This window comes from Mesoplodon densirostris, chromosome 15, assembly GCF_025265405.1.
Source record: "Mesoplodon densirostris isolate mMesDen1 chromosome 15, mMesDen1 primary haplotype, whole genome shotgun sequence".
Taxonomy (NCBI): Eukaryota; Metazoa; Chordata; class Mammalia; order Artiodactyla; family Ziphiidae; genus Mesoplodon; species Mesoplodon densirostris.
Window position 1 is genome coordinate 27,674,742 of NC_082675.1, and position 26,952 is coordinate 27,701,693.

The window sequence follows — 26,952 nt, forward strand, 5'->3', positions numbered from 1 at the left end:
TCCTGGGAATTCCCGCCTCAGCAAGAGCGGTCCCTGCTCCACGGCTCAGCACCTTTGTCAAGGCTCCTCGCGCAGGATCAGCAAATGGAAAAGTGCCAGACACTTGCGCACACTTGTTTTTTGCCCCCTAGTGGTTACGTTTAATGCTTTTAAATGGAAAACGGGTGATGTCTCTATGTGTACGGTCTCGTCCTCACCGTCCACACCGGAGAGGCACCCTCTACTCCTGGTTCCCGGCGTCCTCCGCGCTCCCCCGTTCCCAGCGTCACCCGCGCTCCCCGTTCCCGGCGCCCATCGCGGCCGCCGTCCTCCGCGCCACGAGCCCCGCCCCAGCGGCGACCGTTAGCGCGGCCGCGGCCTCAGCGCCTGGTCCCGCCCACGTGGCCGCACCATTGGGCCGCGCGCCGTGGCCGGGAGCGCCGTGCGCCGCCGATTGGCTGCCTCTGCAGCCCGCTCTGCGGTTCCCCCAATGCGGGGCGGCCGCGCGCAGGATTGGCCGCGCGCGCTAAGGTCCGCCCTCCGCTCGCCCCGCGCGGCAGGCGGGTCCCGCCGACTAGAGAGCGCCCGCGCGGCCCTTCTGGAGGGCGGTGGCGGCGGCGGCGGCGGTGGCGGCCGGGCAGTAGGGGTCTCCGCTGCAGTTGGGCTGCGGGCAGCTCGCGCCGGCCGCGGGCGCCGGAGGTAGGTGCGGGGCGCGAGGGGCGCCCCGCGGCCGAGCGGGCGGGCGGGCGGCGCTGCGGCCTGCGTGAGGCGCGCCCTTCCCCTCCCTCCCTCCCGGGCCGAGGCCGCGGGCCGGGGTCGGCGGGCGGGGGGGCGCGGGCCTGGCCTCTCCGAGTCCCGGCCTTTGTGAAGCATCATGGCCACGGGCCTCGGAGCGTGGGCGGGGGGCCAGCCGGGGCCGGAGTCTGAGCTGGGGCCGGGGGCGGCGGCGGGCCCCGGGCCTGGGGGCGCCGCGCAGGTCGCTTTCCGCCCGGGCAGACACCGGGGTGTGAGGAGGCCCCTCGTCCCGCGGGCCCGAAGCCGTAGATGGCTTTCAGGCGGGAAAGGTACCAACAGGGGCGGTGCTCGCCCAGGACCCTGCCGGGTGTAACACAGTTTGGGAAATCTGAGAAGTCGCCCGTCTTCACCAAATGCTCACGGACTGAGTGTCACGTAGGTGATCAGGATGTGGTTTTGTCGTAACAATGACTATGATAGAAATGAGTGGAAGGTGGCAACCTGTTGACAGTGGTACCTGTCAGGTGTCGTCCGATGGACTTGGGTTCCTCAGGGTAGGAACTTGATTTGTCGTTTGCATGCTTGCATGTACCTTGTTACCCGGTGCACGACAGTCCATTCTGGGGCTGGGGACTGTGCCAGGCCAACCGCTAGGCGGGGATCCTGTTTCCTGGCGGCGGTAGAGTGGGCCAAACCCTGCCACAGGCGGTCACCCACCAGAGGGAGTGAATGGCCAGTCGGCAGTGCCGCCTGTAAGTGCGGGATGTGAGGCCGATGGAGGATGACAAAAGGACGGGATGAGGTCATACTGCTGCTGGGTTGGGCGGGAGGCTGCAGCGCCGAGAGGCTTGAGCGAAAGGCAGGAGCCACAGCGCTGGACCATCACAGACGGCACCTCCATGCCAGCCCAGCAAGCGGACTCCAGTGAAGGGCACTGTCCAAGCGTCTTGGTTTTACCCTGTGTCGGGATCCAGGGGAGCCTGCTGCAAGTCTGCTGCTGGCTTATGGTCCACTTGGCAAGCAAAGTTTGTATCCGTGTGTGCAGTCAGCTGAAGCAGTAGTGAGGCCGATGGCAGGAGAGCCACCCTTTGAGCCCTTTGTGGCCAGCCACTGTGCAGGGCACTTCCCAGGGGTTTTATAATCTAACCGTGACCTTGGGGGTAGGAAAGTGAGTCTGACTGGTTTGCCCAGTCTCGGCTTCAGGTTGGAGCTGCCCTCTACTCCTTGGTGATCTCGTCCAGTCTCCTGGCTTTAATGCCATCTCTCCTTGACATCTGCATCTCCATCTCCAGACCTTGCCTCCCTTCTGAGCTGCAGCCTAATGCCTGTGGCTGCCTCTTCCACATCCCCACGTGTTACTTTGATGCCAAGTAGCCATGTGTAAACCTAAACTCTGATCTTCACTCACCCCAAACACTCCCCATGCTGCCTTCACCACCTCTGCGTGTGACACCTCTGTCCTTGAGTATGGAGTCACTCCTAGGCCTCCATGCAACCCTCAGGACAGTTTCTCACCACCTCCAGCGTGACATGCTGGTCCAAGCTCTCCGTGAGCCTCTTTATCCTTTTCTTTGCTCTCCCCCTTGCTCCTCCTACTGTCCACCCACCTGGGGTTTTTCTGGACCTACAGTGGTTCTTTTAAACTGCAAGACTGTAATCCCGAGGCAGTACAGACTGGAGCCAGCTTACCTGGGTGGTAAAGCAGCTCCACCACTCTCTAGCTGTGCGACCTCGAACAAGTTGCTTCATTTCTCTATCCTTAACTTTTTCTCACAGTGCTGTGTGAGAGCTGGTGAGTGACAGTACCTAAAGTGCTTAGAACAGGGCTTGCCTGAGGGTTGGTTGCCACTGCTCACCTTGGATCATGTGACCTCACCACTTGGACCCTCCTGTCCAGTGGCCCATCTCTCAAGATAAGAGCCAGAGTCCTGCTCTCCCTTGCCCTCATTGACCTGGCCTTCTCTCTCCCCACCGGGCATACTGCTGTCACCTGCCACCCCGTGCTCCTACCCGGAGGCCTTTGCTCTTCTCGCTGTTGCCTGGAATGTCCCCACCTCCCACCCCAGCTACCCACCCGTCCCACTCCTCTACCTTCAGGTGGACGTTGGCTGTGAGGCCTTTCCTGCCCACCCGTTTTGAAGCTGCCTCCCCTTCCCCAACTCCTTGCTTTGTTTTTTCTTGAACGGTTCTGTTTTTCTTAGTTGTTACTTGTCAGTCTCTCTGCTAAAATGTGAGCTCTGTGGCCAGGGGTTTTGTCTGTCTCATGTCCTCAGCATCTAAAATGGTATGTGTGTACCACCTGGAAGGTATTGATAGGTACCGACAGGCAACAGGGATGGTAAGGAGCTTGCTTAGGATGGCCTGCTGTGGAGCCCTCAGCATGAGCTGCTGCCCCTGGGGCTGGGCAGCTTCCCTGAGCTCCAAGGACCACACTCTCCACGGCTCCTTGGAGACTCCACTCTGCAGCTCTTCAAGGCTTCCATTCTTCAGTTTTTATCATTCTCATCCTGGCTTTGTGCTGCTCTTAGCCTTTGAACTTGGTAGCAGGTGTCCCCGTCCTGTGCTGAGTGTGTCTTCAGTGCCCCCCGTCTCCTCACATCTCTTCATGTTAGCCTTTTCAGCCCCAGAATCACGAGTTGGCTCTTGCTAGGGTCTCTGCAGACCTGCCTGGTGCCGAGGGGTTTGGTCCTGGTCACATCTGTGTTCTGTAGCACTGGGTATGCTGACCTTCTGTCCTTCTCTGAAATGATCTTTCTTGGTGCCAGGAGACTGGCCCTACTCCACTCAGTGTTCCTCGTGTGTGTCTGGCTATAGCCTCCTCAGCGATCACTGCGGTTCTGAGTCTGTCATCATTTGTGTGCTATGTTTCCTTGGTCCTGAGCACCTTTGACAGACATACCTGTGGGGGAGGTATTATGTTAAATTCCCACTGAAATCAGAAATGTGAAGACATCTTAGAATCTAGGAAATAGATTGACAGTCAGTGGTCGTTGCCCTGTAGTTCATGGTAGTGCCCCCATCAGAGTAGGTAGTCTTTGGGTAGTTGTTGGATGAATTAATCAAATCTAAACAAGTCTCTGGTTTTTATGTTATGTCCCCTTCAAAGTTCAACCACCACGCTCTGTCCCTTCACTTCTGTCCCTAAACTTCTTAAACATGTGGTGTCTGCCGTTTCCTGTTCTGTCTGCAACCAGCAAGCTGCCCCGAGTGGGTGTGGGCACGCACATGTGTCTGCATCCGCGTGCACATGGCATGTTTGTGCGTGTGTCTGCACGGTGTGGGGGTGTACATGTGAGCACATGCGTGCGTGTCTGCACGTGCTTGTGCTTCTGCTCTGGTGGGTGCCCTCCCTTCTGCAGGCCCCTGTGTTTGGACGGCCCCCTGCCCTGCCTTCTCAGCCTTGTGTCTTCCCTTCCGTTGTGCTTCTCCAGAGTTGCGTCCTCAGCCCTCTTCTTGGTCTGCATTCCCTCTCTGGGCGGCCTCTCCTGCGGTTTGGGTGACCGCCTGGCTGATGTGTCCTGGCGGCCTCAGCCCCATTGGCCGGGTCTGCCCAGAGGCTCAGGGCGCCCTCCTCTGCAGGCCCTGCTTGACTGTCCCTGCGAGGAGAGGCCTCGTTGGTCGTCAGGGCCCCCTTGTCCCAGCTCTCCACTTCTGCCCACTCAGCAGTGTGGTCAACTCTGTGTCTCTGCTGTTCTCGAGGGCGCGGGCACCGTGCCTGGCGCAGCTGTTGGCCTCCCTTCTCGAGTAGGGACTGAATTGTGGCCTGAGGGTCCCTTCACTCCCGGTGGCTTCTTGTTGCCCCCCAGGATGGAGCCAGGCTCCGGGCGGCTCCCAGCACTCCCTGTGCCTTGGCTCCAGCTGTCTCCTGCGGCTCCCCCGACCCACCCTGGCTGGGCTCCCTTCCCTGCGGCCACCACCCCTACCTCTCCCGGGAACAGAACCACGCCACCTCTGGCTCCCCCAGCCCGCTGCATCACTGTCCCCATCCACGTGCCCCAGGGTCCCGGGTGACAGCCCCTGGCCCTAGTGCCGCAGAGTTGAGCCGAGGGTCTCCCGCTTGCCCTCTGACTGACCCGGCCCTCGCAGGTGAGTGGATCCATGTCGCTCTGGTGCTGGAGGGAATCCGCACACCTTCTGTGTGTTCTGGAAAGGGCAGCCTTGCATTGCATGCTGGCTTGCCTTGTAAACTGAGTTAGGGGGTGCTGCGGTGAAGTTTAGTGGAGGATTTTTTTTTTTAATCCTTTTTGAGCCTAAATATATGGTTTTTGTGCTTCTCAAGTTGGAATTACAGTGGACAATTAATAAAGTATTTAATTTGGGACTTAAGGTACAATTTAGGTTCTGAAGAAAAAAGTAAAGTTCAATTGTTTTGAAGCATAGAAGATTCTCTTTTGGGGCAGCATTCTTTTAAGTTTTCACTGCGCTGTCAATAGCACTGGGCTCTTGGTACCAGGACGTGGAGGGCTCTGTTGCATTTTGACGATGCCTTTACGTCTCTTTGCAGGTGGAGGAAGACGGGTGCCCCTCCGGCTTGAGGACAGACTCGCTTAGTCGTCAGTCATTTAAGCTGAGTGCATTGTGATTTCCAATAATTGAGGCAGTGGTTCTAAAAGCTGTCTACATTAATGAAAAGAGCAATGTGGCCAGCTTGACTAAGCCGCCAGCGTGTGCAGCGCGGGCAGGACGGCACCCGGGTCTCGACGGACTTGTGCATGTTAGCTGTATAGATTTATGTAAGGTTTTTTAAAACTCTGGTCTTTTAAAATAGTCTTAACCACTTTTACTATGGAGACATGTGAGAGCCCCTCTCCTCTCCCGCGTGAGCCCGCAGGAGGAGCGGTGATGGAGAACCAAGCTTGCCCCCTCCGAGCACTGCCCCGTGGACAGTCTCCACCACCTCCCCTGCAAACGTCCAGTGATGCAGAGGTAATGGACGTTGGCTCTGGTGGTGATGGACAGGCCGAACCCCCTGCTGAGGACCCGCTCAACTTCTACGGAGCTTCTCTTCTCTCCAAAGGATCCTTCTCTAAGGCCCGCCTCCTCGTAGACCCGAACTGTAGTGGCCACAGCCCGCGCACCGCCCGGCACGCACCTGCGGTCCGGAAGTTCTCCCCTGACCTTAAGTTGCTTAAGGATGTAAAGATTAGCGTGAGCTTTACCGAGAGCTGCAGGAGTAAGGACAGGAAGGTGCTGTACACGGGAGCGGAGCGCGACGCGCGGGCAGAGTGCGGTCTGGCCCTTAGCCCTGTCAGTGGAGACGTGCATGCTTGTCCCTTTGGCGGGAGTGTTGGTAACGGGGTAGGCATAGGGGGTGAGAGTGCAGATAAGAAGGATGAGGAGAATGAGCTGGATCAGGAAAAGAGAGTGGAGTACGCAGTGCTGGATGAGTTAGAAGATTTTACTGACAATTTGGAGCTAGATGAAGAAGGAGCAGGCGGGCTCACGGCTAAAGCGATCGTGCAGAGAGACAGAGTGGACGAAGAGGCCTTGAAGTTCTCCTACGAGGTATGTCGGTGTCCCCTCCTTTGGAGCACTCTTAGCAAAACCCAAAGAGAGGTATTTGGGAATTGTAATATCTCTGTAAAGCTGATGTTGCAGAGGAAGGAACACCCACAGGAGGTGGAAACGTAAATGTGAAAAGAGAAAGCCGTCAGGAGTCCAGGTTTTCAAACTTTGCTAATGAAAAGTTTGGCTGACAGGTCTGCCTCGTACCCTTGTCCCAACTGAGTTGGAAGGAGCTGCTGGCCATGCTCCCTGGTGGCACGGGCACCTGCCTGAGCGTGTGCTTCAGCTGGCGGTTTCATTCCATTTGTTTTTCAGATGATCACGCAACATAGAGGCACACCTAGGCCCCTGAGAGCGCCTCCTTTCTGTGTCGTTGTCATTGACACTGTGACACTTGCCTGGAGGGCACCAGGGGGCTGTGGTGTCTGAACAGCATATTTTGCAGGATGATTTTGACAACGATGTTGATGCTCTGCTGGAAGAGGGCCTCTGTGCTCCCAAAAAGAGGCGGATGGAGGAGAAATATGGAGGAGACAGCGACCACCCGTCAGATGGAGAGACAAGTGTGCAGCCAATGATGACCAAGATTAAAACAGTGCTCAAAAGTAAGTCGGGCCAGGAAGTAGCGAGTGTTCACTGGGCTTTGCACGTACGGGCCTGAGAGCCCTCGGTGTCAGGCAGCAGTTGTGCTTCTGAGGCCAGGAGGGCCCTGTCTGGTGACAGGAAACAGACAAGATGTGAGGACACACCCAGATGCATGATGGCCCAGCTGCAGGTGGTGCAGGTGCTGTGGAAACCAGAGCAGCTGGGCTTGTGCGGCGTGGCAGGGAGAGGCCTTCTGAGGGGGCTGGGCAGATCCCTGGGGAGGGGGCATCCAGGGGTATGGATGCTGGGCCCAGAGGCGGTTGCTCGGCACGGTGGCTGGTGATGGTTGCAGTCTGGGTTCTAGATTCTGTGCCAAGTGTCGGAGCCACTGGAAGCAAGCAAGACTCGTTCCACAGTCTGGTCTGAAAGCACGGCTCGCAGGGCACCTGTGACTCCTGCACTTTGAGTGGGTAGAGGTGGAGGGGTCGGAGACGCAGTGGGGAACAGTCGGGTCGCCAAGAGCTGGCCCGTGCAGCCCCCCTGCTGACGTGGAGAGGTCTGAGGGGGCTCCGTGTCTGTTTCTGTCTTGGCCTGGAGGCGCCTCTCAGTGTTTAGGTGGAAGTGTCAGGTGGGCGATGGAAAGGGGCTGGAGGGACACAGGACTCAGGCACACAGGTTACATCTTCTGCTGAGCACCAGCGCAGGTGGCCAGCGTGATGGGAGGAAACCGAGGGTGGCCGACGTACAGTCTCCTGGCTGCGGAGCGGACATGTTGGCAGTGCTGGGCCGCGCCTCTGCCAAGTGGGCCGCAACAGGAACAGTAACAGACTATGAGATGCACGCAAGCTCTCCGGGCACCTGGGCCAACTCTGTGACAGCTCACTATCGCAGACATGCCTTGTCCCATGATGTGCTCAGCTTAAGCTGTGTGAGTGCCTCCTTCTCCTTACTTAGCCCATAGCTGGTTGCAGACAGCTCCCAGCCCAGCCCGCGGTGGGCATGGGGGTGCCTGAGGGGGTCTGTGCATGTCCAACCTCACATTCCCTCCCAGGGCCGTCCTGACACAGGTGTCCGCTGGTGTCGGCCACGTGTGGGTGTCAGACCTGGCACAAGGGTGTCATTCCCTTTTCTGTAAGAGTAGCTGGTGCTGTTTTCATCTCGTATGTGTCTTTTTAGATTTCACTTGGTTTTTCACTTCCGTTTCTGAATTTTTAACTTGTTCCCAATACCTGTAAGAAAAATAAGTTTTACTTAAGTCTTTGCCATGTGCTTTTTTCAGCAGCCAGGGCTGTCAGTGGCAGCTCGAACAGCACAGGCTTGTCACCTGGCCACAGGGAGCAGTGATCCACAGATGTGCAGTTACTAGCGAAGGCTACCCAGGCCCTGCGGTGCCTCTGGCCATACCTGTGGGAGGCGGGCGGGGAGTCAGTGTCCACGGTGCTTGCCAGCCGTGGAGGCAGAGCTGTGGCGAGGCCCTGTGTCTTGCAGAACCATGCTCTGGGCTCCGTGGTGTGCCTGTGCCGTTCTAGGCTGGGGAGTATAGCAGTTAGCAGGGTGGACAGCTTCCTGCTGCACGGAGGGACTTGGAGCCTGTGAGTCACACCCAAGAGGGACAGGCACAGCAGCAGAGGGAGAGCAGAGTTTTGCAGGTGGGGCTGGGTGGGGCTTTCTCTAGTGGAGGGCGGGGTGTTCCCCCACTCCTACTTTTTAGAGGTTCTCTGTAACGTTGGGTCCACCTTGCTGTTGTTTCTGACATGGGTTGTAACTTTGGAAACGTCCTGACAGTTCTTACTCAGTTACAAGTGTCTTCAAGTGATTGCAGAGTATTCTTGTCTTCTGTGCAGGTCGTGGCCGTCCACCTACAGAACCACTGCCGGACGGGTGGATCATGACGTTCCATAACTCCGGAGTCCCCGTGTACCTGCACCGAGAGTCTCGGGTGGTCACCTGGTCCAGGCCATACTTCTTGGGAACAGGAAGCATACGGGTAGGGGACGTATCTGTCGTGAATTTAGTCTCGTAAGTTGCAGGAGGAGCATGCATGTCTGCCCACGTTGCATTGCAGCCAGATAGGCAGGTGAAAGGCATCGGACGTTCAGACTTTTGGGGCCATCCTTGTAATCTGTGTTGCAATTTCACTGTCCACAGAAACATGACCCTCCTCTGAGTAGCATCCCCTGTCTGCATTACAAGAAAATGAAAGACAATGAGGAAAGGGAGCAAAACAGCGAGCTTGCTCCCTGTGGGGAGGTGTCTCCTGCCAAGCCCCTGAGCCGATCTGCAGAGCTGGAGCTTCCCCTGGAAGAGCCCGACTCCTTGGGGGTTGACTTGGGGCCCCCAGATGAGAAGGACCCACTGGCGGCCGAGGCCGCCCCCGGGGCCCTGGGGCAAGTGAAGGCCAAGGTGGAAGTATGCAAAGATGAATCAGTTGGTAAGTTTCCAGAGTGAACTTGGTCCCTGAGGAGGAAGGGACCTGTCCGTGCTTGCCTGTCCACTCCCGTATGGCTGGAGAGGCCGTCTCCCCAAGCTTAGGAGATTCTGCCTGCTGACCTCTTGCTCCCGACCCGCACACCGGTGCTGCCCTGCAGATGGCCTTTTTCTCTTGTCATGTTCGCGATCTTTCCTCAAGTCTTGCTTTTCATGAAAATGGGACATGCTCGCATGGAGTCCTGGTGTACCAGTGCGCATAGTGTGCGTCTCCACCACGTGGTGTGGATGCCGCCCCCTTCTCAGACCCTCAGTTGCTCTCAGGTGTGGGGCGTTCCTCCCTGTCCCTCCTGCATCTCTTCCGTGATGGAAGGCTGTCTTAGCCCCCATGCGTTTTCGGGGTCTCTCATTCTGTGCTACTGCCCAGCCTGTCTGGGAACTCCTGCATGTGAGGGGCTGGGGCTGCTGCTGAGGAAGGGGACAATGGTGTCTAGCTCCCTGTCCCAGCCAGCTCTGTCAGCGGGTGGGCTGTTCTCAGGACCCAGCTGGAAGGGAGCCCTTCCTATAAGACTCTAACTTGACGGTCTGCCTCTTCACACCGTCCTTCCGCACACGCAGGACACACCTGAGTGTGCTCCTATTTTTCTGAAAACACCTGCCTCCCACCTCTGACCTCATGGCGCTTGTTTCCAGACTCCCTTCTCTGCACTCATGTGTAAAGAACTATGTGGTTTTGGTTTGTCACTAAGTGTGCAAGCACGTTGTCCTGTAGCTCACGTGGAATCTCAGGCATTTGCCTGGGTGGGAGGAGGGGTGCAAGCAGGGCGCCAGCAAGGCTGATGGGAAGCCCTGGGGTCCTGGGGGAGAGGTGGGACGAGTGCCATGGCCCTGAGCTGCCTGTTTGCTGCAGGGCCTGGGGGCGGCCACGGTGGGCACGTGGTGCCTCGGCTGCTGCTGGCCGTCCGGCACCTGTTTCCGTATGGGGAGAAAGGTCCCAAAGGCTGGTTGTGGTTGGCTTTTTTTTTTTTTTAGGTTCCTTTTTGTTTGTTTATTTTTGTATTCTTATTCTTGCTCTAAATAAACTAAAGGACATGCCAGAAATTTGTCCCTAGGGGACCTCGCAGGGTAATAAGAGCTGGCAGAATGAAAGGACGTGATTCTTTACTTCCCTCGCCCTTGGAGAGGAAAGGGGAAGGGGGTATCGTGTGGCTGGGACCTGCCCTGCTCACCGGGTGGAGGGCGTGACCTCCACCTGTGACTTGGGTCTCTGGTGAATCCCATATAGACCTCGAGGAGTTTCGGAACTACTTGGAGAAGCGCTTTGACTTCGAGCAAGTTACCGTGAAGAAGTTCAGGACATGGGCTGAGCGTCGGCAGTTCAATCGAGAAATGAAGCGAAAACAGGCTGAGTCAGAGAGGCCCATCCTGCCGGCCAATCAGAAGCTCATCACTCTGTCTGTGCAGGACGCGCCCACGAAGAAAGGTGAGCGGGACTCGCAGGTCTGATGTTCCTGGGCTGTGTGCTGCAAGGGTGCTGCATCGGCCTGTGTCTGCCCTGCGGCGCAAAGGTCTTCTCCCCACGGGCTGGGGTGTGGTCGCTGTGGCCCCCGCTGTTGCTGAGATGGCCCCTCTTGTCACAGAGTTTGTCATCAACCCCAATGGGAAGTCGGAGGTCTGCATCCTGCACGAGTACATGCAGCGCGTCCTCAAGGTCCGCCCTGTGTACAACTTCTTTGAATGTGGTGAGTGTGACCTTCCCCATCTCACTCCTAAAGCATCAAGCACGTCACTGGGGTCACCGCTGGGGAGGCGGGAGCTGACTGTCAGTCCCCTCTGCTGGGTAGGAACGAGAGGGGAGGTCGAGGGGGACCAGATGGTCACCTCCCCACACCCCCTTCCCACTGCACCTCCGAGGGTGGTGGGGCTGCAGCCCTGCAATGGCCACCAGCCGTCCTCTGGTCGCCCGCATCACTCCTTAGTGAAAACCAGAAGCTCAGCGTCCGCCATCGTCTTCCTGCTGCTCTGGCTCACAATGTCTGCATCCCACCCCTTGCACTCCTCCGTCCATCTTTCTCAGACGTTGGTCCCTGTCCCCCTCGACTTCCTGGCCATGGTCTCTGCCTGCTGACTGTCCCTCAGCCCCATCCCAATGCCTCAGGGACCCTCCCCAGGCCTCTGCCTTCCAGCAGCAGCCCTACCCCCACCTCGTCTGTCTTGTCAGTGTGAGCAGATTGTGTGTGTGCACGTATGCTTTTAATGTCTTGGCATGTGTGTTTTAAAATGGTAATTTTAATTTTAAGAGAACCCAAGTGAGCCTTTTGGTGCCTCAGTGACCATCGATGGTGTGACCTATGGATCTGGAACGGCAAGCAGCAAAAAACTTGCGAAGAATAAAGCTGGTAATGTGCCTGCTTGGTGTCAGACCTGTGTTGGCCCACCAATGGCTAGGGAAGGCTGTGGTTGGGGCAAGTCTGTTTTATATATGTAATCATCTACTTGGATCTTTTAAAATTATGTACTCACTGAAAAAGATTCAAATAGAAAAAGTAAAACGTAAGAAATGAAAGTAGAAGGCCCTTTTCCACTCAGTTGGCTGGCCAGTGCCTCCCGCCCTGTCCCCAGCGCTCACAGATGCTGGTTGCTCTGTGCTGCCTGAGCCCAGGGCACCGTCTGTTTAAACCCAGCAAGGCAGGGGTGTGCTGAGAAGGAGAACAGGTGGCATCTTCCTCAGGTGGTTTTGATGTCCATGAGGACCATTTTCTAAGTCCTTCCAGCTCCAGACTTGGGACTGCCACTCCTGGAACACAGCCAAGCAGGCCCTTGGGAAAGCTGGTGGTTTTTGGTGGAAATCTGATGCTCCTCCTGCCCGTGGCCTGCTGCTGGCTATATTCCCGGCACTTCTTGTTGGCATGCTTTTCCAGAAGCCACTTAGCCCCAGCACCAGGGTTATTTGGCCTCTTCTGGGGAGTGGACCACATCGCAGGCTCGTGATGGATGCACCCCGGGCCCCGACACCCCCATCGCCGCACTATCTTCAGAGCAGCTCTGCCCCTTACAGAGTGTGGAGTGTTTATCGCAGTCTCACCGAGTCTTGGGTTGGTGGAGTGTCTGTGCTCTGGGGCTCAGAGTGCCCCTGGGCCTTGCTCTCTTCTGATGGCGAATGCCGAGGGTGATGGGACCCCACCTTACGGTCTGGCTGACCCCGTGTGAAGCTATGCTGGGCTCACAAGCTCTGCCTGGTCCCCAGGAGGCCTCCTGTCCATTTTAGAGAGATTCTCTCCAAAGGCTCTTCCTGCTTCACAAGTGGGGTGTTCCTGGGGTCTCGGAGCAGAAGCCTGTGAAGGTCCCATAGTGGGTGGGGCCATCCTCGTGGTGCCTCGCCTCCCACCCCCACCCCATGCTCCTCTCCACATGCTCTTCGTTTTGCACCCCTGTTCATGGGGTGCCTGCACTTGGCTTCCCGCCACCCCTGCGCTCAGGCTTGCAGGCGCCTCCCCAGAGTGTCCTTTTGGCCCAACTGCTGCTCCCCACCACACCCTCTGCCCGTGCCTCACCTGCAGGCCCTTGGGGCTCTGTCCCCGGGGCCCAGGCTCCCTCGGCCGTGGGGACCCCACCCTCACCCTCAGTGTTCCTCTTTCCATAGCCCGGGCCACGCTGGAAATCCTCATCCCGGACTTTGTTAAACAGACCTCTGAGGAGAAGCCCAAAGACAGCGAGGAGCTGGAGGTGAGGGTCGTGAGCCCACCCTGGTGTCAGGCTGTGCTCGGGTTTAATCGCCCAGGTGCCAGGTGCTCCGTCTCTTGTACTTCATCAAAGAGGAGACCTGCTTGTCTTTGCAAGCAGAGAAAACGTTCTTGTCAGAGATTTCTGTCCTTGTGTCTTGCCGAGGGTCGTGAGAAGCTGTGGGTAAATGTTTCGGAAGGAAGCCATGCTCCGCTGACAGCAGATCCAAAGTGGAGTGAGCCTTTGAGGCAGAGGCTGCAAAAGCTAGATTGTTCTTTATGTTAAGAACCATTTAAAACTATCTGTAAAGTTTTTTGGGTAAATATGGTCCTATGGTTATTTGTAGCAAGGGCTTCTCACTCTGAAGAATGCATTCTTTTTTATAACCATAAATTTTTCCCTTTTAAACTACACAATATAGTGGATTCTTATACATTCAGAATATTTTCATCACTCCAAAAAAAAACTCTGTCCCCATTAGCAGCTACCCCCATTCTCCCCGTTCCCAGCCCCTCAACCCCCAACAGCCACTCATCTACTTTCTGTCCCTGGATTTGCCAATTCTGACGTCTTCTGTCTGTGGAATCATACGATGTATGTTCTTTTGCGACTGGCCTCTTCCACTTCACGTGTTATGTGAGCTGTGAGTATTATCAGATTGAGGACGTTTCTTCCACTCCTGGTTTGTTGATGGTTTTTGTCAGGAATGGGTGTTGGATTTTGTTTTTTCTGTTTCTGTTGAGATGATCTCGTGGTTTTTGTCTTTGACTTTACTGATGTGGGGGGGTGTTTCATTGACTTTTGAATGGTAAAAAAACCTTGCATTCCTGGGATAAATCCCACTCAGTCGTGGTGTATAATCATTTTTATGCGTTGATGGGTTTGGCTCACTGGTATTTATTAAGGATTTTTGCAGCTGTACTTATAAGGGATACTGTTCTGTATTTTCTTTTCTCGTGGTGTCAGTGTTGGTATCAGGGTAATACTTGCCTCATAGAATGAGTTGGGAAGTGTTGCTTCCTCTTTCATTGTGTGGAATAGTTTGCGAAGGATTTGTATTAATTTTTTTTTTTCTTTGTGGTACACGGGCCTCTCACTGTTGTGGCCTCTCCCTTTGCGGAGCACAGGCTCCGGACGCGCAGGCCCAGCGGCATGGCTCATGGGCCCAGCCGCCCCACGGCATGCGGGACCCTCCCGGACCGGGGCACGAATCTGTGTCCCCTGCATCGGCAGGCGGACTCCCAACCACTGCGCCACCAGGGAAGCCCATAATTTTTTTTTTTTGAAGGTATACCACACGCTTCCTTGGTGGTACAGTGGTTAAGAATCCGCCTGCCAATGCAGGAGACATGGGTGCGAGCCCTGATCCAGGAAGATCCCACATGCCGTGGAGCAACTAAGCCCTGCGCCACAACTACTGAGCCTGTGTGCCACAACTGCTGAAGCCTGTGAGCCTAGAGCCCAGAGCCCGTGCTCCACCATAAGAGAAGCCACTGCAATGAGAAGCCCACACACTGCAATGAAGAGTAGCCCCCGCTTGCCACAACTAGAGAAAGCCCGCAGCAACGAAGACCCAACGCAGCCAAAAAAAAAAGATATACCATGCAAGCACAATATTCATTCATTCATTCATTCATTCATTCATTCATTCATTTATTGGCTGCACTGGGTCTTCGTTGCGGCACACAGGCTCCTCTAGTTGTGGCGTGCAGGCTCTGTGGTTTCAGCACACGGTCTTAGTTGCTCCGCGGCATGTGGGATCTTAGTTCCCTGACCAGGGATCAAACACACGTCCCCTGCATTGGAAGACAGATACTTAACCACTGGATCACCCGGGAAGTCCCAGTATTAATTTTTTAAGCACTTGATAGAATTCACCAGTGAAACAGTCCGAGCCTAGACTTTGCTTGGTTTTGAAGTTATTTATTTACTGATTCAATCTTTTTACTTGTTATACATCTTCAGATTTTCTACTCCTTCTTGAGCCACTTTTGGGATTTTGTGTCTCTCTAGGAGTTTTCCCACTTGATCTAGGTTATCTAATTTATTGGCAAATACACATTCATAGTATTCTGTTATGATCCTTTTGTTTAAACTTTTTTTAAAATAAATTTATTTATTTTTATTTTTGGCTGCATTGTGTCTTCATTGCTGCGCACAGGCTTTCTCTAGTTGCAGCCAGCGGGGGCTGCTCTTCATTGGGGTGCGCAAGTTTCTCATTGCGGTGGCTTCTCTTGTTGCGGAGCACAGGGCTCTAGGCACGTGGGCTTCAGTAGTTGTGGCACGCGGGCTCAATAGTTGTGGCTCGCGGGCTCTAGAGCACAGGCTCAGTAGTTGTGGCGCATGGGCTTAGTTGCTCTGCGGCATGTGGGATCTCCCTGGACCAGGGCTCGAACCCATGTCTCCTGCATTAGCAGGTGGATTCTTTTTTTGTTTTTTGTTTTTTTTTTGCGGTACGCGGGCCTCTCACTGTTGTGGCCACTCCAATTGCGGAGCACAGGCTCCAGACGCGCAGGCCCAGCGGCCATGGCTCACGGGCCCAGCCGTTCCGCAGCATGTGGGATCATCCCGGACCGGGGCACGAACCCGTGTTCCCTGCATCGGCAGGCGGACTCTCAACCACTGCGCCACCAGGGAAGCCCAGCAGGTGGATTCTTAACCACTGCGCCACCAGGGAAGTCCCTTATTCCTGATTTTTAGCAGTTTGAGTCTTTCCTTTCTCTTGGTCGGTCTGACTAAAGGTTTGTCAATGTTGTTTGTCTTTTCAAATATCCAACTTCTGGTTTTGTTGATTTTTTCCTATTGATTTTTTATTCTCTATTTACTTCTGCTCTTGCCTTTATTATTTTTTTCTGCCAGCCTTGGGTTTAGTTTGTTCTTCTTTTTCTAGTGTCTTAAGATTAAGGTATTGATTTGGGGGTCTTCTTTTTAAATATGGAGTTTACAGCTATAAATTTTCTTCTGTGTACTGCTTTGCATCCCATAATTTTGCTTTAACATATGTTGTGTTTCTTTTGTCATTTGTCTCAAGGTATTTTCCTAATTTCTCTTGTAATTTTTTTCTTTAAACCAGCGGTTATTTTAGGAGCATTTACTTTTCATATATTTGTGAATCTCGCAAATTTCCTTTGGTTATTGATTTCTAACTTAATTCCATTGTGGTTCAAAAACATGGTTTTTGTGATATCAGTCAGTCCTTTTAAGTTTATTGAGGCTTGTGTTGTGACCGCCTGAGAGGATGTGCATTGTGTGTTTCTGAGTGGAGTGAACAGGCGTCTTTGGGTTGAGCTGGTGTGGGGTTTGCTGTTCTCGTTCTTGGTGGGTCTTCTGTTCTGTCTGGACTGGTGTTGAGTCCCCAGCTGTTACTGTTGAATTGTTTATTGCTCCCTTCACTTGTCAGGTTTTGTTTCATGTATTTTGGGGCTGTTAGGTGTGTATGTGTTTGTGATATTGTGATATAAAATACACATTTGGTCTTTGTCCTTGGTTCCTGGTGGGACCTTCTAACGTAGTAACTAAATTAACGTTTGGTTTTTGTCTCCAGTTCCTGAAATAGTTCCAGTTGATAAAAGTGAAGGGAACGTTCTATTCTAACCCCTTCAACTACGCCTGAGTTCATGTTCAGGAGGTGAATTTTGGAAGCCCCGAGGATGGGGGTTGGTTGCCAGGGGAACCATCATGTAGTCAGAGGTTGGACTTCCAGCCTTGTCCTCTGCCTCCCCCAGTGCCCGGGGAGGGGTGGTGCTGGGGGTTGGGTTCATCCCTCGTGGCCAGGGGTCTGAGCAGCCTGGCTCACACAGCGACGCCTCCGCAGACACCCTGACTAAGGGGCTCGGGGTGCCTCTGGCTGGCGGACCCATTGAGGTTCTGGGGGGGCGGGGTTGTGCTCAGAGGGGGATGATTTCCTGCTTGCTGGAACCAGGGCCTCCTGATGCTGGGTGGGGAGGAAGCCCCCTCCCTGCCGGAGCAGCCGGTTCCAAGGCTTCTGTACGAAGAGGGCAGGGCTGGGGTTGATGCTGCCACAAGCCGAGGGACACCCAGGGCCCTAGAAGCTGGACAGTCTGGGAAGGGACCTCCCTGAGAGGCCTCAAAGGAGCATGTGGTTCTGTGTTATGGCTGACCCGGGAAGGGGGCCACACTCCTGAGTGGGAGCTGGGGGCCATGGGGTCAGAGCCACCTCTGGGCTGGCGATGCCCCTGTCACCAGCTTCCTTTTTCTCCCTGAACCAGTTGGGCATCGCCTCTTAAGAACCTTGGTCAAGTTTCTGTTCTGCCGTGTCTGGTCACTTTCTCTCTTCTATAACCTCACTTATGATGGTTTTCAAGCTTTTCTCCGAAGGTTGTGTGTCTTTAGACTTCTGACCGGTCGTCTGATCAGCCTCTGATTCAGGATGGGCTCCCCAGGCCAGCGGGCAGGCAGCCTGGCCCTTGCCATTCCTCGTTTGTGTCTCGGGCATCTGGGTGGGGAGGTGTGGGATGTGGGGTGCAATGTCTCCGAGAGGTAGTGGTGGGGGCAGGAGGCCCCTGGGGGAGGCGGCAGCACGGGAGCCGCTTCACGGGGCCGCGGGAGTGGCCAGCACTATGACCGGCTGCTTCATTTTGTAGTATTTTAACCACATCAGTATTGAGGACTCGCGAGTCTACGAGCTGACCAGCAAGGCTGGACTGCTATCTCCCTACCAGATCCTCCATGAGTGCCTTAAAAGGTAGGGGGGTGGGGGTGGGGTGCTTCCCTGGCCATCGGGCATGGGGGCCTCTCTTGGGTGCCCAGCACCCTTACACCCAAGGGGCCGGATGGCGTGTGGTGGGAGAGTCCCTCCTCTTGGGCGGAGCAGCAGTTTGGGGAGAAGGGTTGGGTGCTGTCTTGATGGGCCCTTGGAGGGCTTTCTGGAAGCAGACATTTCCTTCCCCTCAGCTGATGTCACCTACTGTCTGTTTTCTCCTACAGAAACCATGGGATGGGGGACACCTCCATCAAGTTTGAAGTGGTTCCTGGTAAAAACCAGAAGAGTGAATATGTCATGGCGTGTGGCAAGCACACAGTGCGCGGCTGGTGTAAGACACACACCCCTCCCCCAGTACACCCACACACAGGCTTTCAGTGATCCCAGGGACCACTGCCCTGGCATCAGCCGAGCCTCAGCTGTATGCTGACTGCCCACGGTTGTGCCCGCAGCATCTCATGTCCACATCTGAGTCACAGCTGGCCTGAGTACAGCTGTGGGTGTCCCGTCCCTGGGCTGGTCATTTTGGCTGGGCTGTGTTGCTCGCCAGCGGCTGCCACCGCTGCCCCTGTCCAGCCCTCAGTCCCTGTAAAGGGAGCAGGAGCCTCCTAAGACAGCAGCAGAGCCCCCCGCAGGGCCCTCTGCTGTTGCTGGGCACCAACTGTGCTCTTCATCTAATCTGGTGTTTGGATATAACCTTACTTGAAAAGAAACTTTGTGTAACTACTGTAAACACAGACCAGCACTGGGTAAGTGAGAAGGTCATGACCAAGCAGGCCCTGGGTGTGCCCCGTGCCCTGCAGACACCATTCCTTGCTGAGACCAGCCCTGAGCAGGTGGGCAGGGCATAGGATAGATCCCCCATCTGAGCCAGAGGCCCTTGCTGCTCTCCAGGCCTGTTCTGCACCCTGGCCCCACCTTCTCTCCATCTAGAAACGTCCCCAGCACAGGATGCCCTCTGGATGCTTCCCTACCCCTGTGTCTGCCCTGCAGGTGCATCCTCTGTGTTGGCAGATGTGGGCTGGGGGCCGGGAGGCCTCATAAGTTATGGCCTTGGGTGTGTCATGACCTCCCTGAGCTTCTGATGGGCTGTTCTGCAGGACGGGCAGGGCTGAGGTGCTGTGCCCAGTGCAGCGGCTGCGCCTTCTGCCCCCTCCCGTCGGGAGTACCCCTGTCTGGACGAGGTGGTCCTGTGGATGGCTGGTATCTGTGACTCCCTCTCTCTACGTTTCCTCTCAGGCAAGAATAAGCGAGTCGGGAAACAGTTAGCTTCTCAGAAGATCCTTCAGCTGCTGCACCCACACGTCAAGAACTGGGGGTCCTTGCTGCGCATGTACGGCCGTGAAAGCAGCAAGATGGTCAAACAGGTAATGGGGCCCCCCGCTGGCACAGGGGGCCGGGGGCAGAGTCGGGCTCTGGCTGCATGGGGAGGGGATGGGGTGCGGGCTGGGGCTAGAGGGAGAGTGAGCAGACCACACACAGACAGCTCTCCCTGGCCACCAACTTTAAACAGCCTGTGTGTCATCTGTTTTGTTTCTGCTCTTTGGGCCAAGATCTCAAGATTTTAGCCAGTACCCTTAGGTTTCTGTGTTTGGGGTGGAGAGAAGTACAGGGAAGCGAGGTTTATGTTGATTTTTTTTTCCCTGACGTTTACAGAAACGGTCTGGGTCACCAGCACCCCAGTGAGTGGTGGGTGTGGAAGGTGGGGACTGGGTGGTGACCCCCAGGCTGTCTGTGAAGAGCTCCTTGCTCTTGGCCTGCCAGGGTGGGTGAGGGGAGGGGACGCTGGGCCCCGAAGTGCTTGGCCCTGCATTGCTGAGCCTCTGCCTTCGGGTCTGTGCTCTACTTCTGTGAATCGTGCTGGGCTGTGAGTGAGGGGAGAAAGCCTGCTTGGGCCCATGGTGGGAGCCCCCTGGAGCTGGCGGGCGAGGGATCCTTCCAGAGGCAGGGGAGTGTGGCACCCACGGTCAGCAGGCATCCTCAGATACGGCTTCTTCACCCTGGACGGGCCTGCAGGGAGCTCAGTGTCTGGGCCCCACAGGCTCCCAGGGGCCGCAGTGCCGGGGCAAGTCCTGTCCTGCAGTGTGCTGTCCCCTGAGGCTGTGTCCTGGTCGCTCCTGCCTGAGGGCTCTGGGCATGTCGAGTGGCCAGTGGCTATGTCAGAGGCCAAGGGGGCCGGGGGAGCACCCCGCGCAGGAAGCAGTGGCAGAAGTGGGGACAGCCGGCAGGCAGCCAGCCAGGCGGGTTAAGGGAGGGGTGGCCCCAGACGGTCCTGCGAGCGGGCTCTGCTCCCCAGGAGACGTCGGACAAGAGTGTGATCGAGCTGCAGCAGTTTGCCCGGAAGAACAAGCCCAACCTGCACATCCTGAGCAAACTGCAGGAGGAGATGCGGAGGCTGGCGGAGGAGAGGGTGAGGCCTGCCCGCATGCCCTCGGGCTGTGGCAGTGCTGGAGAGCTGGTGGCCCTGGCCTCCTGTGCGCTGATGTGGGGTCCCCGTAGGGCTTGTCGGGGCAGCTTCAAATTCCTGGTGGCTGTGACCTCCTTGACCCTCCACTCCCGGGCATGCATCTTGGTGCCCACAGAAGTGCCAGCATGTGGTGCCCTGCGATCGCGCACATTCTGCAGCCCCGCCACCAGCCTTTCACCGAGGTTGGGCTGCAGGTTCCCATGTCGCCTCCATCCCTGACCTTGGCTGTTCTTCCAGGAGGAGACGCGGAAGAAGCCCAAGATGTCCATTGTGGCATCTGCGCAGCCTGGCGGCGAGCCCCTGTGCACCGTGGACGTGTGATGGCTGGTGGTCCGGGCTCAGGGGCTGCCAGCTCCGCTGCGGGGGAGACCTGCCCTCGCTCTGCAGCCCCGGGTCTCCAGTCCATGGTCCCCCGCCACTGCGTGTCTGACAGCCAGGTCCACGCAGCTCTTCCTTGGGGGCCACCCACAGGTCTGGGTGGCCATGTTAAAGCATCGACTCAGCCTGCCACACAGGTGGACACAGAGAGGTGGGAGGTCGCCGGGGACCTCTGCTTGTGTGGACATGCTGCAGACTGGTGTTATGAAGGTTTTCATGAATTTTAGTATGTAACAGGCGCTGACAAGAAATGATAGTTGGATGACATGAAATGAGAAAGCCCTGCGCCTGGGGCTCCTGCGGGCACCGTAGGGACCTGGCCAGACGGTGCACGCTGGCACCCCATCCCCTTCCCTGCTTCCTGGGTTTTCCTTTTTTCTCTAAAAAAGTTATAGTTAGGAAGGAGTATTTCAGACCTCTTTGGTTTAAAATAAACACAACTTAGAACTATTTTTCAGAGGCTGTAGGCAAACCACCAAGGTGATCATTCTTTGCCTTGAAATACATTGCCTGTGATGTTGATGAAGGCACCTGTCCCTGCCCAGCTTGCTGCCCCTGTCTGGGCTGGGGTGCAGTCCATTCTTCTGAGTAAGTCTTAATGCCCCCCAAAACATGCCTTCTTAGACACTGAGGCCCCTCACCTTCGCTGGCCTCTGGCAATTTTTTACTAAATTTTTGCAGTCAAGTCTGTCCACCCATCAATTTTTAAAGCTTTTATGGTATTTTAGCGTTTGGAAAGAAACTTTTACAGTGAGAGTAGAAGATAGATTTGGAATCATGTAGCAGATGTGAACAGTTAACACATTTTAGCTCGTGGACTTGAGAGGAAACGAGGACCCTTGGTGCAGTGCGTTCACATGCTGGTGCTCCTGTCCAGAGCTGGTGCGAGCACGTTGGGGTGGCACTGGATTTTGAGAGCAGCCGTCTGGTGTAGCCAGGTGACTAGGTGGCCCCTATGGACAGGTGTGGGGTAGATCTGTTTCCACGGAGTCCCAGCAGTCCAAGTTGGTTGTGAACCGTTGGCTCCCCACCCCGGACCTGTTCAGGGCACCGTGTGCTCATGGCAGTGCTGGACACCTCCCCTATGGGTGGTGTTTTTACAGGAGACAGTATTTTCTATGCCTTGCCACCCCGTGACTGAGGTTGGTGCTTGTGCTGACCTTTGTAAAAGAGAGTCCGCAAATCAAGTTGCTATAATTACACACTTGCTTCTGTCCTGCCCCGTCTGCAGTTGTGAATAACCATTTGACTATAACTGTTTGCCCTTAAAAGTCAGATGCACCACCTCGAACCAAAGCTTTGTGCACACTGGAGGCAGGTGAGCCTCACTGAGGCCTCTCCGAGTCCTTCCTTCCTCTGTCCCTTGTGTGGGTGCAAGTATTCTGTGAACACAGCCGTACTGCGGGGGCAGAGAGCAGGGGGAGCCTGTGCTGAGGCCACTTCTGGGTGGCCACCATCCTTTGTGTACCTCCCAGGTGGCAGCTGGGCCATGGCTATGGGGTGAGCCGTGATTGTCTGAACGCATAAAGCAAAACTGTCCAAAAGGAAATGGCTGGTCTGTTTTTCTTCTGGCCATGGGTCCTCAACTGGCCAGAGCTGCCCTGAAGGCCAGAGCAGCTAAGCAGTGTCCCAATCCCACCTCTAGCTCTTGTGGTCACTGGGAGGTGTGTCCCTTTGGGGATGGGACTGCAATGAGGGTGGGGAAGGGCAACAGGGCAGCATCTTGCTCTGTGCTCCCCACGCCGTGTGTACAGTTGGCCCTTGGCCACAAGGCTTGTGTCTGTCAGCAGGTTCTGCTGGGACACCAGGACTTTTGGCCACACAAAGAGCTGGGAGAACTGTTCCAACTGGGCCAGTTCTTACGAGCGCTCCTGGCCCTGCCCCTTTGCACCTGTGGTGAGGGTAGAGGAGAGTCCCTGTGTGCCAGGCTCTGAGTTCTTACCACAAACATTGGTAGTTCAGCACTTGTTTATTCCAGCCCTTGCGGCCCATTTTGGGGGTGAGGGGGGAGCAGGCCACAGGAGCCCATGGGGACAGGGGTCTTGTACCCTCTGTGGCTATTGCCTGAGTATGCCAGGCAGGGCAAGGCAAGGACTTGGGGAGCCCCTGGATTCTGTCCGTGATGCAGTCTGGGTGCTGTTCTGGAAGGGCTGGTTTCTGCTGCCCCAGAGAACTAAGAAGCAGGGGAGGCCCTGGTTTCTGGTGGGGTGTCACCTGGGGGCCCTGGCGGGGGCTGGACTGGAGGATTCGGGGGCTCCAGGGCCCCCACGCCATCGGGGTGCTCTACTCTCTCAAACAGGATGAGCATCTCACAGTGGGGGGTCTGCGGGAACAGGTCCACGGCCACAGCCTTGACTGGCCGGAAGGGACTGCCCTTCACCCGGTTCGACGGGGCCCTGCAGAGGCTGTATGGGAGGGAGCGCCATGGTCAACTGCATGGGTACAGCAGGGTCTCCTGGGGTGAGGGCCCGTCCACCCAGGCCCCACACTCACTCCACAAAGTTGCCCATGGCTGCCCGGGGGTTGCAGGAGACATACAGGAGTCGCTTGAGGTTCTCAGCTCTGCGGACAGCCAGGATCACTTTGGAATCTGGGGAGGCACAGACCCCTCAAGGGAGAGTCCCCAATGGCTCCCCCTCAAGGAGCAGACGGGGGCCCGAGACCAGGCAGCTTAGTGGGCCACCCTCTGCCTCCCCGCACCACCCCTCAGGTGGAGACCACTCACGTAGACCGGCACGGGGTGGGTCCAGGACGGCCATGAGCTGCTGGGACGCCAGTCTGCTCACCAGTGCAGGTACCAGGTCCTCGGCCCTCCCGCAGTGGAACTCGACGTTGCTCAACTCTGGAGGTGGCAGAGCAGCAGCCCTGCCGTGAGGCCCGGGACACCCCCCAAAGACCTGCCCGGCCGAGTCCAGAAGCCCCCAGAAGACACCTCAGGAAAACCCTTCCCTGCGGGGCAGCCTCAGGCATCGTGGGGACACAATAGGTCCACACAGTAGGGGCCCTTTCTGTCCCCACCCCATGAGCCCTAGCAGCCACTGTGTGGGTCCCAGGTGCCGTGTGGAGGGACGCACAGGGCCTGCCACCCACTGTGAGGCCCACTGGCTCTCACCGTTGTCCAGGGCATTCACCCGGGCATCCTCCACAGCCTCCTGGCACAGCTCGATCCCCACGACTCTCTTTACCTTCTGGAGCAGAAACAGGGCAGACCGATGGCGCCCCTCCCCACCCGTGGACCTTCTGGGGGGCAGCAAAAGAGGACCTGAACAGTCTGAGGTTCTCTTGGGGGGTCATGACAGGACGGGTGACACAAGGGTGGGGTGGGGGAGAGCATGCTCTTGACCAGGGTAGGAGGGCTCACCCGGGCCAGAGCCAGGCCGATGGTGCCGGTGCCGCAGCACACGTCCAGCACCGTGCTCCCTGCGTCCAGCTGGGCCCAGTCCTGGATGAGCGTGTAGAGCACCTCAGCTGCGGGGGTGTTCACCTGGGCGTGGGTTACGCATCAGAGCAGCCTATCCGCTGCCCTCCAGCCCCCCAGTGCCTGCATCCCCAGGCGCTTGTGCTCTTGGCCGCCCCACCACCACTCCCTTCCCCACCTCTCACTGCCTGAGGGCCCCAGGGCCCCTCCGTCCACACCCAGTCTCCCGGCCCAAGAAAGCAACTCAATGCTGCCCCCCTCCCACCTCCTCGAGAGCCGGACCCATGGGACCCCTGCAGCAGCATTACCAGACCCCACCAGCACCAGAGCCCGGTGTCGTGCCCACAAGCCACCCTCCCACAGGGTGGTCACCAGGGTCTAGCGAGTGGCCACGGTTAGCAGCCCTTCCTCCAGGTGGCCAACCTCACAGCCCTGGCGGCTCCCTGCCTGGATGCTCTCCCCTCTCTGCTGCACCAGCCTGGAGCCCAGGGATCTGGTCACCTGGAAGAAGGCGTGAGGGGAAATCCGGAAGGTCAGCCCCAGCAGGTCCTCGCGGATGCACTCGTCCCCAGCCACATGCTCCAGAGGCAGGCCCTCTTGGCTGGGGGTCTTTCTGTAGGCGGGAAGGTGGGTTTATCAGTGTCACCAGTCCTCGGAGAAACCCACCCAGCCCCACCTGGGCTACTAACCGCTGTCCCTCCTCCACGAAGTAGAGGCAAGTCACCCCACTGGTCTTGCCTGGCCCCTCCATGAAGTGCTGTGCCAAAGAAGCCTTCAGCCCCTCCAGCTCCTCAGGGCTCAGATTCTGGAGCAGGCAGTAGAAAAGGCCCATAAGACTGTGTTGAAGTCTGCTCTGGCCCAGACACCCCTCCCCCAGCAAGCCACCCGCTTGAGACCTGCGGGTGGAAGTAGGCAATGGCCATGGCTTGGCCACGGCGGCTGATGCGCACGGTCAGCTGCTTCCAGTGACCCGAGTATGTCTCCGGGTCATACGCCGAGTAGGGAGTGGACCTGTGGGAGCCACAGATGGCCCTAAGTCTCTGACATCTGCCGACCAAGATAGGATGAGCAGCGTCCCTGCTCTCTCCTCCAGCCACACCCACCAGACCCCCCCGATAGGACCCAGGTCTTCTGCTCCCAGACTGCCTCGGGATGTCCTGGAGCCACCAGCCCAGCCACGTGTCCTCACCGGATGAACTCCTGGAAAGCCTTCACCACCTGCTTGGTGGCCCCAGGGATATGCACGGTGTCGAAGGGGGCTGCCACAGCACACGTCCCGCCCTTGTACTTGCCAAGCCGGCAGCCGACCGTGTTGTCTTCCCCATCCACCCCAACACCAACCAGAAACTCACATTTGTTCCGATACTCAGTCTGCAGGAAGAGGAGAAGGAAACAGAGAGACGCCCACCCTTACCCCGGCAGTCCAGCACTCGTGCATGGAGGGTGCACAGCAAAAGACAGCGGTGAGCGAGGCCCTGGTTCCCCTGCAGGCCCTGGCAGCCCAGGGCAGAAGGCTGACAACTAACAAGCACTTGATGAGAATCATAAGCAGATGCGCAGCAGGAAGAGAGATGGGAGAGCGGGGCAGGAAGAGAGATGGGAGAGCGGGGCAGGAGGAGCTTCTGTGAGAGCAGAGGCCCTGACCTGCTGAGGTGATGGCCGGACCCCCTCCAGTGGGCAGCAGGCCTTATTGTGTTTGTGCCTCTGTAAGAGCAGCCAAGGGAGCAGGGCGCGGTTGGTGCTCCCGATTTCCCTGCGGGGCAAAGGAGGGGCAGAGGTCAGGCTCCAATTGCCCAAGCACCTGGGGCCCTTTTTGGGACCTCACTGTCCCGACCGGTAACACAGGGTTTTTACTGGCTGGCTCCCCAAAGGGGTATCTGAACAGGCTGAGCGCACAGGGAGCCGCCGATGGGCGCTCTGCCCAGGAGTGCCCGCACCCACACTCACTTGGCGAGCTTCTGCAGCACCTGCTCACACTCCAGCCGCTTCCGTTCAAGCTGCTCCGCGTAGGGCATGGTCCAAAGAGGGGTCACCACATCAGCGATGCACGTGGCGGGGGTGGCAGGTGGCTCCCCCTGGTCCTCCCGTTGCCTCTTCCGGGCCAAGGGGTCAGCCTTGGGCCTGGCCAGGCGCACGCTGAGCGGCCGGCCCTTCCACAGGGCGCCGTGCAGCACACACAGGGCTTTGTCGCGCTCGGCGGCGCTGCGAAAGGTCACGAAGGCGCAGGGAGGCTGCCCGAAGAGCTTCGTCTTATGGGGCTGCAGCCCGAAGCGGCCCAGGAAGCGCCGGACGTCGCTAAAGCTGGCGTGGCGCGGCACGTTCTGAAGCTCCAACTTGAAGATCTCCGAGGTGAACAGGCCAGCCCGGATGTAGCTGTAGGGCCCCGGCTGAGCACCCGGTCCCGCGGCCCCGGTCGCCGTGGCCTGCTCCTCCCCCTGCTGGGGGCCCGGGGCTGCGGGGCTGCCCGGCGCGCTGGGGCCGTCCTGGCCGGGGCCCCCCACGCGCGCCCGGCCCTGCGTGGAGACAGCAGACAGGCGGGCTGGCTGGGGCCCGCGCGCCCCGAGCCTCTCCCTCCCCGTCCCATCTCACCACCCGCCCCCGGCTCCGCCAGGATCTCCCTTCACCGTACTTCACCGTCGAGCTCGTCACCCATCGTCCACTCGGTCGGCTGCCTCGCCCGGGGCCTGGCACACGGGGGGCGCGCGGAGAGCGGCTGCGACTCGGCGAGGCCGGCCCTGCTCCGGCCCGGGCGGGGGCGGAACTCGTACGCTCTGCGCTCAGGTCCGGGTCTCGGGCACGGGCTGCGCAGCCCGCCAGGCAGGGGCACGCGCCCGCCACTCTCCTCGCCGGTCGCTCTCTCGTCCGCCGGCGCGCGCAGCTCAGGCGGCGCGTCTCTATCGTCCCCGCTTCCGGTGACGTCATCGCCACGCGCCGCTCGGACCCCCAGCACTGTCCGCGAGCTCTAGGGGAGCGCGCGGCCGCGGACGGAAGTGCGCGCGAGGGCCGCCGGGA

The 26,952-nt window shown here is 57.5% G+C and overlaps 2 protein-coding genes across 4 annotated transcripts; one reads left to right on the forward strand and one right to left on the reverse strand.

Annotated features, from left to right (window-relative positions):
- The first annotated feature begins 545 nt into the window (after nucleotides 1-545).
- DGCR8 (DGCR8 microprocessor complex subunit) lies at nucleotides 546-22,065 on the forward strand. Of its 2 annotated transcripts, XM_060119295.1 has the most exons (15): nucleotides 546-678; nucleotides 4,521-4,800; nucleotides 5,219-6,219; nucleotides 6,665-6,824; nucleotides 8,649-8,791; nucleotides 8,953-9,235; nucleotides 10,517-10,714; nucleotides 10,872-10,973; nucleotides 11,532-11,630; nucleotides 12,875-12,957; nucleotides 17,559-17,659; nucleotides 17,902-18,008; nucleotides 18,917-19,044; nucleotides 19,974-20,087; nucleotides 20,382-22,065. In XM_060119295.1, exons 3-15 carry the CDS (start codon nucleotides 5,500-5,502, stop codon nucleotides 20,463-20,465), a joined length of 2,322 nt encoding a protein of 773 aa, XP_059975278.1. In that variant the 5' UTR covers nucleotides 546-678; nucleotides 4,521-4,800; nucleotides 5,219-5,499; the 3' UTR covers nucleotides 20,466-22,065. The 2 variants fall into 2 exon arrangements, with proteins under 2 accessions (XP_059975278.1, XP_059975277.1); XM_060119294.1 differs by lacking the exon at nucleotides 4,521-4,800.
- On the reverse strand, nucleotides 21,266-26,838 carry TRMT2A (tRNA methyltransferase 2 homolog A). 2 transcript variants are annotated; one of them, XM_060119297.1, is made up of 12 exons: nucleotides 26,570-26,838; nucleotides 25,888-26,453; nucleotides 25,585-25,693; nucleotides 25,130-25,311; nucleotides 24,837-24,951; nucleotides 24,630-24,745; nucleotides 24,442-24,553; nucleotides 23,884-24,006; nucleotides 23,635-23,710; nucleotides 23,248-23,364; nucleotides 23,016-23,112; nucleotides 21,266-21,475 (listed from the first exon to the last, which is right to left on the reverse strand). In XM_060119297.1, exons 1-12 carry the CDS (start codon nucleotides 26,591-26,593, stop codon nucleotides 21,376-21,378), a joined length of 1,737 nt encoding a protein of 578 aa, XP_059975280.1. In that variant the 5' UTR covers nucleotides 26,594-26,838; the 3' UTR covers nucleotides 21,266-21,375. The 2 variants fall into 2 exon arrangements, with proteins under 2 accessions (XP_059975280.1, XP_059975279.1); XM_060119296.1 differs by lacking the exon at nucleotides 21,266-21,475 and adding an exon at nucleotides 22,473-22,927 and having other exon boundaries at nucleotides 26,570-26,830.
- Nucleotides 26,839-26,952: the final 114 nt, after the last annotated feature.

What these genes read in the sequence shown, in the direction of transcription:
- DGCR8 (XM_060119295.1), top strand. Translation starts at nt 5,500, where the DNA reads ATGGAGACATGTGAGAGCCCCTCTCCTCTCCCGCGTGAGCCCGCAGGA. An exon ending in ATGCAAAGATGAATCAGTTG is followed by an intron (nt 9,236 to 10,516) that starts GTAAGTTTCCAG and finishes AATCCCATATAG; the next exon opens with ACCTCGAGGAGTTTCGGAAC. An exon ending in GGAGGCTGGCGGAGGAGAGG is followed by an intron (nt 20,088 to 20,381) that starts GTGAGGCCTGCC and finishes CTGTTCTTCCAG; the next exon opens with GAGGAGACGCGGAAGAAGCC.
- TRMT2A (XM_060119296.1), bottom strand. Translation starts at nt 26,593, where the DNA reads ATGGGTGACGAGCTCGACGGTGAA. An exon ending in TTGCCTACTTCCACCCGCAG is followed by an intron (nt 24,746 to 24,836) that starts GTCTCAAGCGGG and finishes TGCCTGCTCCAG; the next exon opens with AATCTGAGCCCTGAGGAGCT. An exon ending in CCCACCCCGTGCCGGTCTAC is followed by an intron (nt 23,113 to 23,247) that starts GTGAGTGGTCTC and finishes GTGCCTCCCCAG; the next exon opens with ATTCCAAAGTGATCCTGGCT.